Source organism: Sorex fumeus, unplaced genomic scaffold (genome assembly GCF_029834395.1).
Source record: "Sorex fumeus unplaced genomic scaffold, SorFum_2.1 ptg000098l, whole genome shotgun sequence".
Lineage (NCBI taxonomy): Eukaryota > Metazoa > Chordata > Mammalia > Eulipotyphla > Soricidae > Sorex > Sorex fumeus.
This window is the reverse complement of record NW_026606155.1, coordinates 2,469,354-2,488,340: the sequence shown is the minus strand read 5'-3', so window position 1 is coordinate 2,488,340 and position 18,987 is coordinate 2,469,354. Positions and strand designations below refer to the sequence as shown.

At 52.3% G+C, this 18,987-nt stretch overlaps 3 protein-coding genes across 5 annotated transcripts in view; 2 read left to right on the top strand and 1 right to left on the bottom strand.

The window, feature by feature from the left end:
- The window catches only part of UBR7 (ubiquitin protein ligase E3 component n-recognin 7), an 86,004-nt gene that overhangs the window by 51,980 nt on the left and 15,037 nt on the right, over positions 1–18,987 (top strand). Inside the window, exons 2-3 of the mRNA XM_056133518.1 lie at positions 14,952–15,128; positions 18,692–18,825. Coding sequence (XP_055989493.1) covers positions 14,976–15,128; positions 18,692–18,825 — 287 coding nt within the window. The 5' untranslated portion in view covers positions 14,952–14,975. The remainder of the gene's footprint in view (positions 1–14,951; positions 15,129–18,691; positions 18,826–18,987) is intronic.
- Positions 5,331–7,181, top strand: LYSET (lysosomal enzyme trafficking factor). The gene is made up of 2 exons (XM_056133522.1): positions 5,331–5,449; positions 6,187–7,181. The coding sequence occupies exons 1-2, from the start codon at positions 5,370–5,372 to the stop codon at positions 6,596–6,598; spliced, it is 492 nt and encodes a 163-aa protein (XP_055989497.1). The 5' UTR covers positions 5,331–5,369; the 3' UTR covers positions 6,599–7,181.
- On the bottom strand, positions 11,257–14,753 carry GON7 (GON7 subunit of KEOPS complex). Of its 3 annotated transcripts, XM_056133525.1 has the most exons (3): positions 14,510–14,753; positions 12,456–12,540; positions 11,469–11,584 (listed from the first exon to the last, which is right to left on the bottom strand). In XM_056133525.1, the coding sequence occupies exons 1-2, from the start codon at positions 14,712–14,714 to the stop codon at positions 12,476–12,478; spliced, it is 270 nt and encodes an 89-aa protein (XP_055989500.1). In that variant the 5' UTR covers positions 14,715–14,753; the 3' UTR covers positions 11,469–11,584; positions 12,456–12,475. The 3 variants fall into 3 exon arrangements, with proteins under 3 accessions (XP_055989498.1, XP_055989499.1, XP_055989500.1); XM_056133523.1 differs by lacking the exon at positions 12,456–12,540 and having other exon boundaries at positions 11,257–11,584; positions 14,510–14,752; XM_056133524.1 differs by lacking the exon at positions 12,456–12,540 and having other exon boundaries at positions 11,257–11,572; positions 14,510–14,748.

Below are 18,987 nucleotides of genomic sequence, written 5' to 3'. Positions count from 1 at the left end.
CCAGGGCGTGAGGTGTAGGCCACTCAATCCCCCACTCCTAGACGCCCCCTGCAGTCCCGCCCCCTGCAAGCAGTGCCAGCGTGGCATGGGTCACCCCTGGCACTGGAGGGCGCGGGCAGGACTGCATCCTGGGGCTCTGGCATTAAATTCCAGGCAGGTTGGTGATAATCGTGGAGAGGGGCCCCTGGGGTCCCTCAGCACCACTTGGTGGGTGGCTCCCTGCACAACCAGAGAAATTCCAATAAAGATGATTGAATGGTCTTTCAAGTCACATGGTTGTTTTTCTTTTGGCTTTTGGGGTCACACCCGGCGATGCTCAGGGGTCACTCCTGGCTCTGCACTCAGGACTTACTCCTGGCGGTGCTCAGGGGACCATATGGGATGCCGAGGATCCAACTCGGATTGTGCAAGGCAGACGCCCTCTCACTATACTATCGCTCTGGTCCCACAAGCCACGTGGTTTCTAAATGAAACGGATATTTTTGTATTTTTGTAGTAAGTAATGAAGTCTGAGGAATGAAGGGTCCCTGAGGAGCCAGCGGCAGGCATGTTTACTGTTGAGAAGCTGGGTGAGGAAGTCACTCACCTTCTCTGAGCCTCACCCACCTCAGCGCAAAGTTCTATTATTTTAGACCGCCGAGCTAAGAGCCTTAAAATCTACTTTGCTCTAATATGAGGTAACATACCAGTCCAGGAAAATGCAGCCTCCCTCTAAAAGCAGTTAGGCTGACCTGCAGCAGAGCAGGGAGTGCGGGACAAGCCAGGCCAGCCAGGCAGGGTGCATCTGAATAACGCTCATCTCAGAAACCAAACACTGTCTTATTAGAAGAAAAAAATTATTAATTTTTTTATAAAAAAATTTTTAATAAAAAAATCTATTAATTTTTTGTTGTTGTTGTTTTGGGGCTAGTGTGATAGTACAGTGGGTAGGGCATTTGCTTAGGATGCAACTGACCCAGTTTAATCCCTGGCATCCCATATGGTCCCCCAGCACCACCAGGAGTAATTCCTGAGTGCAGAGCCGGGAGTAACCCCTGAGAATTGTCGGGTATTCCCCCCAATAAATAAATAAATACAATTGAAAAAATAAAAAAATTTTTATGCTTAGTTTTTGGATCACACCCAGCAATGCTCAGGGGTTACTCCTGGATCTGTGCTCAGGATTATTCCTGGTGATGCTCAGGGGACTATAAAGAATGCCTGACATGGAACCTGGGCCAGCTGTGTGCAGGACAAGTGCCCCACACACTACTATCTCATCAGCTCACTTAATCACTTGATCACTCGACTTCCTGTTAATCGCCGATTTGCTCGAGCGGGCACCAGTAACGTCTCCATTTGTCCCTGTCACGTGCTAGTGTAGCCCAATGGCATCTGTACGCTCCGGGAACATGAAGAGCCTCAAACCGATCGTTCATGATCTTGATGAAGAAGTCTGACCAGCTGGTAGGTGGACGGCCACATGGTCTTTTGACATCCCGTGGAATCCAGTCGGTAACGGCTCTAGTCCAGCGGTCGTCTCTAAATCTCATTACGTGACCAGCCCATCTGATTTTTGACACCTTGGCAAATGAGACAGCGTCCCTGATTCTTGATCATCGACGGAGGTCGGAACTCCAGATTTTTTTCTCTCATTTGAGTGAAACGTGATACTCCAAGCATAGCTCTTTCAATTCCTCTTTGGGAGACCCGAATAGCATTCTCATCCTGTTTCAAGAGTGTCGAAGAAATAGCCAAGAGGACGAAGAACTTCATCAGCTCAGAAGGAAAAAAAAGACTTTAATCTCCTGCTCCCTTCTTTTCTATTTCTGAACTTCTCTGACTGGAAGTGAAGTAGGATCTCTTGTCTAGGATCAGTACATTTCACAAAGTCAGAACTCTCTGAAAAAGCTACTTAGAAGACTCTAGAAATGTCATGGCCCAAGAGGAAGTCATTGTCCTAGACTAAGTAAATAGTTAAGCAAATACTTGAATATTTTTTCCACAGAGTTTCAAGAAATTTTCCAGTCCTTAAGCGGTGAGGTTCTTATGTAAGAAATAATCCCTTTTCCCTGCTTTGGCCTCCAGGGACTTAACCTTGGTGCTTACTGCCACCTAGGGGTGTTGGGCTGCATGATCATTTTCTGGAAGACCCTGCTTCTCGGTTCACCCTTGGGTGTTTGTTCTTTCACAGGTTGACCTCTTGATTCATTTGCTATTTGTGGGGGGTATGTAAGAACTTATGCACCTGTGCATGTATGTATGTATGCATATTTATACATATTCATGCATAAGGCTGGAGCGATAGCACAGCGGGTAGGGCGTTTGCCTTGCACGCGGCCAACATGGCCGACCCGAGTTCGATTCCTCCGCCCCTCTCGGAGAGCCCGGCAAGCTACCGAGAGTATTGGATATGCCAGACACAGTAACAATAAAGTCTCCAATGGAGACGTTACTGGGCCCGCTCGAGCAAATCGATGATCAACGGGAGGGCCTTTACCTTTATCTTTACCTTTACCATACATAAGGTTCGTCAAACATTTTAGGAAAGCTGAGTTCCCATATATTCGATTTGTTAATATCTCTTTTGCCTTTGTTTGCATTTTGGAGTTGCACCTAGTGATGCTCAGGAATGACCCCAGGGAACATATATGGTGTTGGGGATTTGAACCAGGGTCTTGGAACCACAGCTGCATGTAGAGTAAGTGCCTTACTGCAACACTCTCTCCAGTCCTGACCATTCCTGGCACGGCTCAGGGGACCATAGGGGTGTGTGTGTGTGTGTGTGTGTGTGTGTGTGTGTGTGTGTGTGTGTGCTCGCGCGCGCGCGCGCGCGCGCGCTAGGGATCTAACCTGGATCAGTCACTTGCAGGGAAAGTACCCTACCCGCCCGACTGGCTCTCTAGCCCCTGGAATGTCCTTCAGACCCCCCCCCCCCCCCACCTCCTTGCTAACATCCTTCTAGTGTCATATGCATTTGTGACTTCCAAAAACCAGGATAGTTACTGCAAACTCAGTGCCACTCTATTTGGATTTCACTTCCTGCTAATGTGGTTGACCTGCTGCAGACCTGTCTGAGCAGATGCTGGTGCCTATCGTTCCCAGTCCTGTGTCTCCTCTGGCCGAGAAAGTTTCTGTTCTAGAGTTCATGGCCTTGACCCTTTCAGGGCTTGGCTGGAGGTTTTTGCAGAAAGGCTCCAGTTTGGTTTGTCTTGGTTTTAACTCTCGGCCGATTCAGGTTCTGGGATTCTAATGAGAGTCCACAGTACTGAAGTGGGCTCGTCACACAGCACAGAACACTTGTGACTTTTGAGGTGACGGACTGCCAGGGCAGACTGGTCTTTGCCAGGTTTTTCCCTGCAAGTCCCTTCTTCCATCTCACAATCCCCTTGGGAACTCACTGCACCCAGAGGGGAGGAAGTTAACCACTGCGGGGAGCAGCCACATAAATGGTAAGTTCTGGGGCCAGAGCAATAGTATAGTAGGGAGGGCATTGGCTTTGCCTGCGGCTGATCTAGGTTCGATCCCGACATCCCATATGGTCCCCATGCCTCCATGGAGAGTGATAGGGTGCAGAGCCAGGAGTAATCCCTAAGCACTGCTCGGTGTGGCCCGCCAAGAAAACCAAAAAAACTAAGGGATCAGGGTGATAGCACAGCTTGGATAGGGCATTTGCTTTGCACACGGCCAACCTGAGTTCAATCCCCAGCATCCCATATGGTCCCTCGAGTACTGCCAGGAGTAATTCCTGAGTGCACAGCCAGGTGTAACCCAATAATAAAATTAAAAACTAAAAAAGATGTTATGTTCTGCAAGTTCCACAGGCCTCTTCTCCCAGTGCTCCTTCTTTAATTCCTTCACAGCAAGCAAGAGCTCATAGCTATTTATTTACTTTGGTGGGGGTAGGTGGCACACCTACCATGCTCAGGGTTTCTGGTTCTGCAGTGTGATTGCTCCAAATGGCTCCAGGGAACCAAAGGCCTCTTTAGGTTCCAAGGCAAACATGCTCTCTTCATTTTATTGAAGAAACTGTCTTCACAAGGGGGATGTGGCTCTCTTTCTCTTGGTTTTTGGGCCACACCCAGCAACGCTCAGTTGTTACTCCTGGCCCTGCACTCAGGGGTCACACCTGGCAGTGTCTGACGGACCATAAGGGATGCTGAGGATTGAATCCGGGGTCCACCGCGGGCCAGGCAAGCACCCGCCCCGCTGTTCCTACCACTCTGGCCGCCCCCCCCCCCCCCCACGTCCTCCTGAAACTTTTTTTGTGATGGAAGATCACCCACCGCCCTGGGTGATGGGTAGGATCCAGGGCGGACTTGTCCTGCAAAGAGCGATGCTTCGTTTTGGGGGGTCTGGGTGCCCGGTTGGGCTCTCTGAGAAATGCAGTGACTCTTGGACAGCCACGGGGTGGGGCTGGGGCTGGCAGAGACAGACGTAAAACCCGGACCAGGCAGATGCTCAGGGGGCGCCTCTCCCCAGCAGCACCCCTGAACGTCCCTGGGCACCTTCTGGGCTTTAGGACGGCGGCGTCGGACGCCGGGTGGGGGGCGAGTCCCGATCGGGCCCACCCGACGCCGAGTTCTCAGAATTCACTCCATCTGGCCGGAACCGCCTCATTTGAGCCGGGGGGCGGGGCTGAGAGACACCCCCCCCCCACGCCTCCGGGAGCCCCGCTCTGCAGACACCTCCGTGTGGACCGGGAGGCCGGGACCACTGCCCCCTCCCTTCTGGAACCTTCTCGGGGGGGGGTGGGGGGGGCAATCGATCTCCTCCAGCGGCCGCTCCCGGAGGGTTCCCGGGCCCCTGTCGCGGAGGGGCCTCACGCCACGGCAGCCCCCGCCAGATCCCCCCGCCCCTACCCCCACCCCCGGGCGCCGTCGAGCGAGCGGGAGGCGCCCCGCGGCCCGTGAGGTGGGCGCGACGGCGGGAGCGACACGACCCGTGTCGGCTGCGGCGGCGGCGGCGCAGCTCTGATGTCGCGAGAGCGCGGGGCGGGGGTGGGGGCGGGAGCAGCGGGCGCGACTTCCGGCCCGGCCCGGAAGTGAGTCCCGACCGCGGCGGCTTCCGGGACGGCGGGCGGGCGGGCCGACCCGGACAGGAAGGTGAGCTCTGGGGCCTGTCGGGCTCCGCAGGCTCGGCCGGCGCCCGCCGCCCGCCACGGGGCTCGGGCGCTGCAGGGCGGAGGGGTGCGAGCCGCCGCCCGACGCCGCGCGGGGCGCCCGGGGTGCCGCCGGGTCCGCTCGCCCCGACGTGGGGGTCCTCCCCCCTCCCCCCCGCCCCAAGCCCCCCCATCCCCATCCCACGCCGCGTCTCGTCGCGCTCCGGCCCCAGCGACTCGCGCTCCCCGCGCTCCCGGGCGCCTCTGGCAGAGGGCGGCGCGCTCTGCCATGCCCAAGCCGCCCGAGTATTCCGAGCTGAGCGACTCTTTAACGCTTCCCGTGGCGACAGGAAGATTTCCAGGACCCCTGTAAGTGTTGAGGAGTCGCCGCCGTCGAGTCTCGGGGGTCCCATCTCACCGCCCCGCCCCACCCCCCCGACGCTGGTCGGATGCGCGCAGTCGGGATGCGAACGGCCCAGGTGGGAAGAGCCCCCAGTTAGCAAGTCAGTTTCATCCCCGTTTCCCGAGGGAAGAGGTCCCCGCAGCCTGGCGACCCCGGCCGGTGACATCTCGTCTCCCGGCGTGGTGGCACCGGGCTGGGGGACGCTCATGAGATGCACGAGACTCATTCCGGAAACTTTTCCTCCTCCTCCCGCCTGACCTCCCAAACCACCTGTTCATTATTTCCCCGTTTCCGAACCAGCATCGGTCGGTTAGGTGGTGCCGAGGATAGGCGTGTTTGTGTGTGTGTGTGTGTGTCGGGGGTGCCAAGGACAGGCGTGTGTGTGTGTGTCGGGGGTGCATTTCAGAGCCGCCTGTGTGTGTCTCTCTGTGTGTGTGTGGTTGGTCCTGACCTCCCAAACCACCTGTTCATTGTTTCCCCGTTTCCGACCAGCATCGGTCGGTTGGGTGGTGCCAAGGACAGGCATGTGTGTGTGTGTGTGTGTCGGGGGTGCATTTCAGAACCGCCTGTGTGTGTGTCGGGGGTGCATTTCAGAACCGCCTGGCAAGAAAGTGGGTGCATGTGTTGCCATGACAGCAGGACCGGGCCCCCTAACCCGCTTTTTTTTTTTTCCTTTCTTTTTTTTGCTTTTTTCCACCCAAAGGCACAGAGCATGGAGAATGATGAACTTCCGCCAGCGGATGGGATGGATCGGCGTGGGGCTGTATCTGTTAGCGAGCGCCGCGGCGTTTTACTACGTGTTTGAGATCAATGAGACTTACAACAGGCTGGCCCTGGAACACACCCAGCAGCACCCGGCCGAGCCCCGGGACGGGGCCACATGGACGCATTCCTTGAAAGCGCGGCTCCTCTCCCTGCCCTTCTGGGTGTGGACAGTTATTTTCCTCATTCCTTACTTACAGATGTTTTTGTTCCTTTATTCTTGCACCAGAGCTGACCCTAAGACGGTGGGCTATTGCATTATCCCCATTTGCCTGGCGGTCGTTTGCAATCGCCACCAGGCATTTGTCAAGGCTTCCAATCAGATCAGCAGACTACAACTGATTGACACGTAAAGTCGTTTTTTTTTTTTTTCCTTCTGATGGCTCAATAGCCTGGTCATAAGACTGCAGTTTCTTCACAGATCTCAGGAAGTTGTGGTGGAGCGGGGCATTTTTGGAAACAAATGTGACTAGGGGGCTATCTTTATCTGAATGATTTTTTTTTTTTTTAGGCCAAGCCTGAGACAGAGTACTACCAAATCATGTTGATGACTTAAGATTTTGGAAGTAAAATCGTGTCTGTTATTTGCATTCTTTTAGAAACTTGAATAAGTACCTGAAGTCATATTTTTATTCTACTGTGCAGCATAGTGATTCAGAATTTTTTTTTCCTATGGGGAAGAAATGAGTATGAACATTTCCATTGTGTTGAATGTAAAAAGGTCCAAACATGGTCATAAAATTTAAATTTTATATGATTATCTGGCTTGCTTTAGAATTCTTCAAATGAAAGTACTTTCGTATCCTACCGTAGCTAAGCCAACTATGCTTATTGGCTCAGTTTACGAGAATGGTATAAAATCACTGAGGTGATGGTTGTCTGAAGCAGAATTTGTTTTTTTTGATAATGGCATAAACTGGTTTCATTAATGGCCTACTATTTAGAAAGTTACTTTGAAAGCTGAGAAACCTAGCATACATAGAGGTGAAAACTATTTAGTGACAATGTTAGCTCCATGCCTGTCAGATATACCAATAACCTCGAAGAGTTCAATCCTTTTAATTTATCAGTGGCTGACTAAGGGTAATCCTGTATGTTTACTTTGCATCTGTACTTAATGACCTCTTATCTCTGTACAGATAACAAAAAAAAATGGAAATACTAGGTTTTAGGATCTATTTTTTTCTGGACAAGCTCCAGATAGGTTTTAATAGTTCATGATTAATACCAGGGAAGTGTGTTTTTTTCCGGTAGGTTTGACTGGTCATGACCTGTTGGGCCCTAGTCTTAAGTTTTGTGAATGAACTCATTTAATCGTCCCTATAAAATCTAAGCTACAGTTCCTCGTATTTCATCCCTAAGAAGACAGGAGAGCTTATGTAGCTTGCTCTGGTAGCAGGGCTGGAGGTGAGCTGGAGTGCTGTTCAGGAGGAGGTTGAAACACAGGTCTGGCCTGTCCTCATGAAAGATTGAAACTGGCAGGAAAAACCCCAGACAAATTCTTCGCCACTCATCAGAACTATGGAAAATTAGCAGCAGCAACCTTATGTCTGATTTGACCAGAATGAAAGGTGGAGCATCCCTGGAGCAAGCTTGTGTTTGAAAGGTAAGCAGGTACACTTTGGTACTCAAAAGCAGCAGGATCCGCTTTCTGCAGTTAACCTCGTTTCTCCCCTCTCGCCTCCAAAGGTCTAGTTGCTGAACTGTATTTTTGGATACAGTACCGGACTCTGCCAAGTAGCAGTCGTCTGAAATACATTGCTCCTGTGGAGCTTAGCTAACTGATTTTGCCTTTTTTTTCTTTTTGGGCCACACCCAGTGATGCTCAGAGGTTACTCCTGGTTCTACACTCAGGAATTACACCTGGCGGTGCTTGGGGGGACCATATGAGATGCTGGGGATCGAACCTGGGTCGGTTATGTGCAAGGCAAACGCCCTACCCACTGTGCTATCGCTCCAGCCCCTGAGCTTGACTCTTGACTGACAACAGGACGGTTGCAGGAGTTCTGATTGATTCACAGTCTAGTGTTCTTCCCTAGTCCTATGAGGCAGGTGTATTCTGGTCCTAGTGCCACTTTACAGAGGAGAAAAAGGAAGAAACCAGAAGGCCAGAGGAATAACTTGTTCACCATCACACAGCAAGTGGAAGAGGCAGAATTTGACCCCGGGAGTTCTCGCTGAGTCTCCAACTCTAATGCACTAGTGCTTCTCAGTAAGAGTTGGAAGACATCACTGAACAATTCCCTGTTTTGAGTAATCTTGGGGATAATTTAGAAATGGTTTATGAAAATTATTTCATGATTCCAGTAATGCAATGTTTGTCAGTTTTCTGCTTGCCTTATAAAATAATTCTGGGGCCAGAGTGATAGGACAGTGGGTACGGTGCTCACCTTGCACATGCAGCTGACTGGCCTGGCCTGGATCTGATCCCTGGCACCCGATATGGTCCCCCGAAACCTGCCAGAAGTGACCCCTGAGCACGAAGCCTGAGATCAGTCACTCTGATTGACCACCATTGGCTGTAGCCCCAAACACCACCTCAGTACTTTTTATTTAAGTAGTTTCTTATACTTAGTTCTAGTATTTGGGGGACCAGAGAGATAGTATAGTGGGTAGGGTGCTTGTCTTGCCTAAGGCTGACCCTGGTTCAATCCCTAGCATCCCGTGTCATTCCCCAAGCACTGCCAAGACAAATTTCTGAGTGCAGAAATGGAAGTAACCCCTAAGCATCACTGAATGTGGTTCAAAAACAAAAACGTTTAACAGAAAAATTCTAGTATTTGGGGATCCCGCCCGCACAGCAGAGCCTGGCAAGCTCCTTGTGGCGTCTTTTCGATATGCCAGACAGTAACAAGTCTCACAATGGAGACGTTACTGGTGCCTGCTCGAACAAATCGATGAACAATGGGAGGACAGTGCTACAGATTTCAACTAGTTCTCTCATTTGGAAGAGACATTTTCCCTTAGAAATATGGTTTCTCCAGCTACGGAGATGACTAAAGGGCTTCGCATGTTTGTGGGTTTGATTCTTGGAATGGTACACTGTCCACACTCAGTGGGAGGATCCAAAAGCAATATATAAATAGGCCTTCCCAGTGAAAGTTGAAAAATACTGGGTGGGGCGAGTGTGATAGTCTAGCTGGCAGCATGACTGCCCTGCACACAGCCAACCCAGATGCCTGGCAATGTAGAGGGTCCTGAGTCCTGCCAGGACTGACCCCCAATCACAGAGCCATGAGTATGCCCTGAGTATCATTACCAGGTGGGGCCCAAAACTCAGAAAACCAAAGAGCCAAAAAGATTGTGTGTAGGGCTAGAGAGAGCTCAAGGGGCTGAACATTCATGCAGAAGCCTGGGCTTGATCAGTGTCATTCCTGCCCCTCCCCCAGGACGGACGGACCCAGGCACCACCAGCTTGACCCCAAAACAAAAGATTCTTAGGTGCTTGCCTTGCATGCATCTGACTCAGGTAGGATCCTTGGCATCCTGTATGGTCCTCTGAGCAGTCAGGAGTAATTCCTGCATGCAAAGCCAGAAGCCCTGAGCACTACCACGTATGGCCCAATCCTTACCCTCACCGAAAAAGATTCTTAGAATCTGAAGAAATCATTCTAATAAAGTCCGTTTCCTAATAGTGGGTCGTGTCCTTGCCCTGCATGTGGCTGACCTGAGGGTTCAATCCCTAGCAAGCTCTATGGTCTTGAGTCTAGCAGGAGTGGTCCTGGCTTTCTGCGCATGGCTGGATATGGTCCAAATCCATCCCCCTCCCCAAATACAGTACATTTCCTAATACAAGCATGGAAAGGTGTTGGCTGACACAGAAATACACTGTCCAGAAAACCAGCAAAGATATTTTGAAGGAAACTAAGTAGAAACCTAAAGGATGAAAAATTGCTTGTATGGAGGCTGCTAGTTAAGAGTAAATCCTGAGTATGGTCACCTCTAAACTGGGGGCTAAAAACTGATTTCCAGGGCAGAGATAACACAGCAGGTAAGGTGTCTGCCTTGCATGCGGCAGACCTGGGTGTAATCCAGTTCCTGAGCACCTTCAGGAGTGATCTTTGAGTGCAGAGCCAGGAATAACAGAAGCCAAAACCAACCAGAATTCCTTATCTAATTTACAACCAAGCAAACTAGATAACAAAAGTCTTATCCTGGATCACCTTTTAAAGTATGTATATCCTTATTTTTTGCATTTCAGTTATTGTAAATAACCTCTTGAGCCAGAGATAGTACAGCTGGTAAGGTGGTTGCCTTGCATAGTCAACCCAGATTCAGTCCCTAGCAAACCATATTGTTCCCTGAGGCTCATGGGAGATCCCTGAGTACAGAGCCAGGAGTAAACCCGGAGTACTGCAGGGTGTGACCCCCAAACAGAAAGCCTCAGTTCATCTGAAAAGAAAAAAAGACACGTATGTACAGATAATTTTAAAAATGTCTATTTAAAAAATTCAGTAGTCCTTTGTTAAAAATTAAAATATGGGCACAATGAGAAAGTTTAAAGAATTGTGCACGCATAGTGCATATACACATATAAGAACAGGTCACAACGAAAAACATACTCCTTTGCCTCTCTTGGGTAGAAGTCAAATAGAGATTTGTTAAGAGACAGCCTCATCTCTGAATGTCCGTACACTGGGTTTCTCTGGGCGTCAAGAGCTCTGTTTTCTGTTCAGTATTTCTATTCATTTTCCTTCTGTTTACACAAACGCTATTCTCCAATACCCAACTCTATTCTTACTTGAACCAAAACACTGTCCATGTAACAGGACAGACTCTTGGGTCTCACCCGGTGGCGGGCTGAGTCCTGGCTCTGAGCTCAGGGATCACTCCCAGGCTCAGGGAATTATATGGGATGCTGGGAATTGATCTTGGGTTGGCTGTGTGCAAGGCAAATGCCTGCCCTGCTGCATTCTGACAACCAAGTTAAGAAGATACAGGCATCACACGACTCACTTTAAAAATAAAGTAGAACACAATAAAAATTCACTTGCTAACTTAGAAGACTTGATAGGTTACTGAGTGCTCTATTTTATTTCTATGGGCTGCAATTTCTCACTCAAGAAAGCAGATTCATTTTTAAATTTTTATTTTCTTTCTTTGCTGCAAACAGAAGAAAAATTTTTTGACATAATTGTCTCAGAGGAACAAATCATGTTTTTCCAAATTATACCATGATCTTCTATCAGTTGGTGCATGGCAACTAAGTAGCCGTCTTTTAAAAGTCAGAAAAGCTTATTAAGTTGAATTTTTAAATCGTTTCGCAGATGGTTCTTCTGAGTTACCGTTGTTAGCAGCAGTGTTATTTTCTTCTTCCTCCTCCTCTTCTTCATTATCACCTTTTAAAATAAATATTTGTGGTATGACAATACATTCAGTGGTTTCAAGAAATACAGCTTAAAAAGATCAATGCACGTCTCATTTTAGGGATTAATAAACACTATGCATAAACCAGAAAATGTATGGTTAAAATTTCAGAAACTGGTTTAAACTTTTTCTTTTCTATCACAATTGGGGGTGGGGAAGCCATAGGCAGTTGTGCCTAGAGTATCATTCCTGGCAGGCTCACGGAACTACATGGGGTGCCTGGGATGGAATGTGGGTTGGCCACATGCAAAACAAATGCTCTGCTATCTCTCTGGCCCCTCTATCACTTTTGAGGTATAGTTCGTATGTCATCATCCACTCTTTAGAGAGGACAGGTTTTTTGATTTTTAGTAAGTCCACAAACACTACTGCCCATTTCCCTCAGTCCTTGGCATCGGTAAATTGTCCATTCTGTACACTTCGCATAAATAAAATCATACAATGAGATCTTTGTCTCCTTTCTTCCACTCAGCATGTTAGCATGATTCATTCAGATGATAGCACTTGTCAGTATATAGTTATGTAATTCCTTTTCACCGCAGGGCTACAGTATATATTTTGCCTAGTGTATATATGCAGAATATGTATTTTGATTCCCTATTTTTTACTGTATGGCTCAAGTATATATTTTATCTATCCATTCATCAGCCAATGGACATTGTGATGTTTCCCTCTTTCAGCTATTCTGGAGATCACTGCACATTCATGCACACATTTTTGCATGAACTGTTTCCAGTTCTCAAGCTGAACTAGGAGTCCCTAAGGATCACATGGCAACTTCAGCTTCTGGGGGAAACTATCAAAATGACTCCCAAAGATGGTTACAGCATTTTACATAACTACCTCCAATCGGCCACATGTGGCTAATTACCGCCACCATCACAGTCTGAAAGTGGGATTTCATCCAGGCTTTGATCAACATATTTTCCTGTGAATGAATGATATCGAGAGCATTTTCCCCAGGCTCTTAGGGGCCACCTGTCCATCTCAACTGGATCACCTCTGCACAGTGGTCACCAGCTCCCCGTCTTTTCAGTGCTGCAATCACTTTTCTTTAGTAATCGTAATTCTGTACAGTCATTTTCTGTTTGAAAGGTTCTGTATCCTATGTGTTTAACCGAGATAGAAGTCACACAGCAAGGGTCCCCGTTTCCATCTCTAGCAACCCTTTTCCCCAGGGAATTCCGGCTCTGGGCAAGGGAACTCACAAACCACACACACACAGCTCCTGCTCACACGGTCTTTATGACCCCCCCCCCCCCAACGGCTCCTGCTCACACGGTCTCTCTCTACACACAGACACAGACACACACACACACCCAACGGCTCCTGCTCACACGGGTTCTCTCTCTATACACACACACACACACACACACACACACACACACACACACACACAATGGCTCCTGCTCACACGGTCTCTCTACACAACCCCCCCCCCCAACGGCTCCTGCTCACACGGTCTCTACACAAACACACACACACCCCAACAGCTCCTGCCCTCACGGTCTCTACACACACACACACACACACACACACGTCTCCTGCTCACACGGTCTCTCTCTACACACAGACACACACACCCAACGGCTCTCTCTCTCTACACACACACACACACACACACACACACACACAAATGGCTCCTGCTCACACGGTCTCTCTACACAAACAACCCCCCCCCAACGGTTCCTGCTCACACGGTCTCTACACAAACACACACACCCCAACAGCTCCTGCTCTCACGGTCTCTATACACACACACACACACACAACATCTCCTGCTCACACAGTCTCCACACACACACACACACACACACACACACCAACGGCTCCTGCTCACACGGTCTATCTCTACACACCCCCCCCAACGGCTCCTGCTCACACGGTCTCTACACACACACACACACACACACACACACACCCCAACGGCTCCTGCTCATACGGTCTCTACACACACCCACACACAGCCCAATGGCTCCTGCTCACACGGTCTCTATACATACACACACACACACCCCAACGGCTCCTGCTCACACGGTCTATCTCTACACCCCCCCCCCCCCCACGGCTCCTGCTCACACGGTCTCTACACACACACACACACACACACACACACACACCCCAACGGCTCCTGCTCATACGGTCTCTACACACACCCACACACAGCCCAATGGCTCCTGCTCACACGGTCTTTCTGCCCACGAGACCCCTTGGGAAAGATCAGACGGGGAAGAACCCCGCCCCCCCTCCCCCACCGAGGTGGCAGCCCCCAAAGAACCGATTCGTCCGTGGATGGCGGCGAGAGCGCGGCTCCTCCCACTCCCACGGGCGCGCGCGGCGGCCGGGGTGGGGGAGGGGGGGCGCCAGTCCGGCCAAGGCCGCCGCCCGCGCCGCCCCCACCCAGGCCCCTCCCCGGCCGGCCGGGATGCTGACGGCGACGGCGGGGGCGGCGTCGTCGTCTCGGGGAGGGGTGCGGGTGGGGGCGGCCGGCCGGGCCCGGTCTCCCCTGAGTGGCGCCCCTCCCCCACCCCGAGCCCGCCCCGCGCGAGCCTGCCCTTCGCGGGGGGTGTGTCCCGGGGGACCCCGCGGCCCGAGCGAGGGTCGCGACGGGCCCCCCGCGCCTCACCCGTCTGAGCGTTCCACAGGGACGGGCGCTGAGTCGCAGGGCTCCCCCGTCAGTCAGTCAGTCTGCGGGGCCCGGCCCCGGGCCTGGCGCGGGGGCGGGGCCGGCGGGCCGAGCGCCGCGAGGAGCCACGGAGCGCAGGCAACGCCGGAGTGCAGGCCCGTCCGGGGACTCCTCTGGAACGCGGCGACCGGGGGTGGGGGGGTCTTCTCCCCTCCCCCACCCGCAGGGCGCCCCCGGGGGCCTGCCGGGGGACCAACCGCTCAGGGCTCACCGTCCGAGGCCTCCTCCTCCTCCTCGGAGTCGGACGCCTCGATCGGGTTCTGAACGGCCTCCAAGAGCTCGTTCACCATCTCCCGCATGCGCGCCATGCCCGTCAGCAGCCGCCGGTACGGGTCGCCGTTGCCGGGGCCCAGGAAGGTGGCCCGCAGCTCCTGCTGCTGCCCGTCCTGGCCCGTGTAGTTGCCCGACACGTCCATGGCGACCGCGGGGGGCTCGCTCGGCCGACTGCGCCCAGCGGCCCCGCTGCCCCGGAAGCGGAAGGCCGCCCCGGGCCCTCCCCCCCTACGCGCCACTTCCGCCGGAAGCCGCTCCGCCCCGAGCCCCGTCGCGTCCCTCCGCGGGATTGGCCGGCGGCGGCCCGGTCCCGCCTCCTCCGGCCACGCCCCCCCGCCGCGGCTTTTTCCCGCCTCCGCCGCCGCGACCGGCCGAGCGCTGGCGGGTCCCGGTGACAGTTGAGGATGGCCGGCGCCGAGGGGGCGGCGGGGCGGCCGTCGTCGGAGCTGGAGCCCGTCGTCTCGCTGGTCGATGTGCTCGAGGAGGACGAGGAGCTGGAGAACGAGGCTTGCGCCGTCCTGGGCGGGAGCGACTCGGAGAAGTGCTCCTACTCGCAGGTGGGCGCGCGGCGGCCCGACGGCGCGTCCCCCCCGCCCCCCCCCCCCCACCCCGGGCTCCCCCGAACCTTCTTGTCCCGCCCGGCCCGGTGCTCGCCGACCCGTGCACGTGGGTCCGCGGGTCCGTGTGTCCTCAGGGCCGGCTCGGAGGCCCCGCCCGGGCCCGGCCGTCCGCCTCCCGCCGCCCCCAGCTTTTCCCGGGAGACCCCCCCCGGCGCCCCCCTCCTCGGAGGAGCGTTTGCTACGCAGCAGAGGCCAAAGGAGGACCCCCGGCCTGCACCCCGGGCTGGGCGGGACTCCTGCACGCCTCCGGGGCTTTGGGGGAGCCCCGGCTGCAGGTCCGAGCCCCGCCAAGCCCCCCTCCCCCTCCCCCCCGGGTTGGAGGGGGGAGGCGCAGAGACCCCTGCATCGGGGAAACAGTTGCCAGCAAGGTTTTGCAGGGGGCGTGATGTGCTCGGTGACTCATCGGTGGCGGGGATAGCTGGGGGGGGGGGGAGGCGGGGATGAGAAGGGCCGAGGGAGGCCAGGAGGCCTGCCGAGGCAGGGAGGAGGGGGGAGAGCAGCGATGGGGGGGTTGGGGGGGACGCGTTTTCGAGGGGGAGGGGAGGGCGGTGCCACACCCAGTGGTGCTCCAGGCTTAGTCCTGACTCTGAGCTCGTGGGGGTCACTCCCTGTGGATTCGGGGACCAGCTGGGGTGAAGGGCAGAAGCCCGGCCAGCTGGACCCTGGCTCCAGGGAGCCCCTGCAGTGGTCCTGGGGTGGGCGGGGAGCGAGAGGGGGGCAGGGACCCCTGCGCGGTGCGGGCACTGAAGTCATAATCCCCCGGCGTCCTTGAGCACCTGGATTTGCACTGCCGAGCAGCTGGATTGTTGGATCAACCTGATACAGAAATAAGTGCAGATGTTGACCGACCTTTTAGAGCAATGGGAGCTGAAATAACTTCCTCTCCCTTTTCCTTTAAGAGAAAAAAAAAAAGCAAAAAAACACTGTAGGTTGGAGCAGTAGTACAGTAGGGAGGGCGTTGGCTTTGCACATCAAGGGGTTCCATCCCTGGCCCCATCTAGGGTCCCCATAGGGTCCAGCCAGGGGTGATCTACAACCAGGTGTGGCCCCCACAGACCCACAGAACAAAGCAAGAGAAATTATGTCAGCCTTTTTTTTTTTTTTTTTTTTGCTTTTTGGCTCACACCCGGCGATGCACAGGGGTTACTCCTGGCTCTGCACTCAGGAATCACTCCTGGCAGTGCTCAGGGGACCATATGGGATGCTGGGAATCGAACCCGGGTCGGACGCATGCAAGGCAGACACCCTACCTGCTGTGCTATTGCTCCAGCCCCCCTTATTTTATTTTTGAGGTCACACCCAGTTGTGCTCAGGGGTTCCTCCTGGGCTCTGCACTCAGGAATCACTCCTGGTGGGGCTGGGAGACCACATGGGATGCCGGAAATCAAAAATAAAGATAAAACAGAAGCTGTAAAAAATGACTCTACTAGAGGTACACAAGTGCTGTAATCGTCTTTCATCTTATTCGTAGATTTAAAAAGTTTCAAGATAGAAAGCTGGAGGAAAACTCAGCAAAGCTTTTAGAAGTTCTGGCACCAAGGGTGCAGCTCTGTGGCAGGGCACGTGCTTTGCATGTATGTGGCCTGGGTTTAACCCTGGTACCAAAACCCAAAAGGCAAAAAAGAAACTTGGGAGGGAGGGGCACACAGAGATAGCTCAGTGGACTGCACACGTGCTCTGAATGCAAGATACACGAGTTCGAACCCCCTCCACCACATGATCCCCAAAGCACCTCTGGGAATGACCCCCAAAGTACCACCCCTAAAAACAATATCCAAGCACAGAGCCATGGGTGGCCTAAAAAAGTTTTAAAAATTAAAAAAAAAAAAGAAAGACAGAAATTCAGATACTGGTTATCTTCCTTCCTAGAGGATAACATGTTTTTTGGGTATGCCAGATATTTCTTAATCTGGGAACACACTTCATTTGTGCTCTTGCCTGTACATTTTACTACAATTAAAATGTGAAGAAGTTTGTTTTGTAAAGGTTCACCTCAAAAAGTGGCTGACAGGGGCTGGAGAGATAGCACAGCGGGTAGGGGGTTTGCCTTGCATGCAGCCGACCCGGGTTCAATTCCCAGCATCCCATATGATCCCCTGAGCACCGCCAGGAGTGATTCCTGAGGGCAGAGCCAGGAGTAACCCCTGTGCATCGCCGGGTATGAGCCAAAAAGCAAAAAAAAAAAAAAAAAGTTACAGGTAAAATGATGTTTTCCTTCTAAATATTTTAACACGCGTCACCTAAAAATCAAAATGATTCTTTTTTTGATGTGCAAATTTTCTCTTTAATGGAACCACAATCATTTTTCTGTTTTGTTTGGGGAACCACCAACCCAGCAGCCCTTGGGGGCTACTCCCAGCTCAGTGTGTGGGAATCAGTCCCTGGGGTGCTTGGTGGGCCATGCTTGGTGCTCAAGGGACCATAGAGTATCAAGGATCCCACCCAGGCCTCCTGCCTGCTGTGTATACACTCCATTCCCCTTCTGACAGCGCTCTCTCTCTCTCTCTCTCTCTCTCTTTCTCTCTCTCTCTCTCTCTCTCTCTCTCTCTCTGTCTCTTTCATCTCATTTGCCTAAAACTCAAGTGTGGTATAACATAAATATACATACATTGCCCCACACTTGTATGAGATAATTAAGCAGACAACTATTCTTCAGAGCTGACTGAAAACTTCAGCGTCTTCATTTTATATATTTATTTTGGTTTTGGGGCTATACCTGGCGATGCTCAGTGGTTACTCCTGGCTCTGCCCTCAGGAATCACTCCTGGCCATGTGTGGGGACCATACGGGGTGCTGGGGATCAAACCTGGGTCAACTGTGTGCAAGGCAAGTGTACCATTGTTCTGGCCCCTATTTTAAAAAAAAAAACAGTTTATGGACTGGAGAGACCGTCACTGTCACTGTCCTCCCGTTCATCAGTTTGCTCCAGTGGGCCCAGTAACATCTCCATTTTGAGACTTGTTGTTACTGTGTTTGGCATATTGAATACGGCATGGGGAGTTTGCTAGGCTTTGCTGTGCGGGTGAGATACTCTTGGTAGCTTGCCGGGCTCTCCGAGAGGGGAGGAATCGAACCTGGCTCAGCCGGCTGGCTGTGTGCAAGACAAACGCCCTACCGCTGTGCTATCGCTCCAGTCTGGAGAGACGGTATAGGGGATAAAACACTTGTTTCGCATATGGCTTGATTTCAGTTCCATTGCCGGCACTGCAGATGATGCTGCCCTCACCTGCCAGGAGTGATCCCTGAGCACCACCAGCAGGGCCCCAAGACCCTCCCCCAGAGAAAAAGAAAAGAGAGAGAGTGCAGTAGATGAGGCTGTTTTAATGATTACTTTTCTGTCTTAAGTGATTTTTTTTTTCCAGAAGACCTTGCCACCTAATTTCATTACAGTTATTTTTGTTATATGGTTAGATCCCATAGGCAGTAAAATTGTTATTATGAACTATGGGGATGCGTTCTGATTTTCCTTATTTTTTTTTTCCACCTTGCATCTTTCTTAGGGCTCTGTCAAGAGGCAAGCCCTGTATGCCTGTAGCACCTGTACCCCCGAAGGTGAAGAACCTGCAGGAATTTGCCTGGCTTGCAGTTATGAATGCCACGGAAGTCACAAACTCTTTGAGCTCTACACAAAAAGGTAAGCTGCAGGTTCGCGCCGAGCGGCGAGTCAGCCCTGAGCATCGCCGGATGGGGCCCCTCCCTCAAACTTTTTTTTAAATTATTATTATTTTTATTTTACCTTTTTGGGCCACACGCAGCGATGCTCAGGGGTTCCTCCTGGCTCTGCACTCAGGAATCA

Bases quoted from the DNA above. Each gene is read 5' to 3' on its own strand.
- LYSET (XM_056133522.1), top strand. From the start codon at position 5,370: ATGCCCAAGCCGCCCGAGTATTCCGAGCTGAGCGACTCTTTAACGCTT. The intron at 5,450-6,186 runs GTAAGTGTTGAG...TTCCACCCAAAG, and splicing joins GGAAGATTTCCAGGACCCCT to GCACAGAGCATGGAGAATGA.
- GON7 (XM_056133523.1), bottom strand. From the start codon at position 14,714: ATGGACGTGTCGGGCAACTACACGGGCCAGGACGGGCAGCAGCAGGAG. The intron at 11,585-14,509 runs GTGAGCCCTGAG...TTATTTTAAAAG, and splicing joins GGAGGAGGAGGCCTCGGACG to GTGATAATGAAGAAGAGGAG.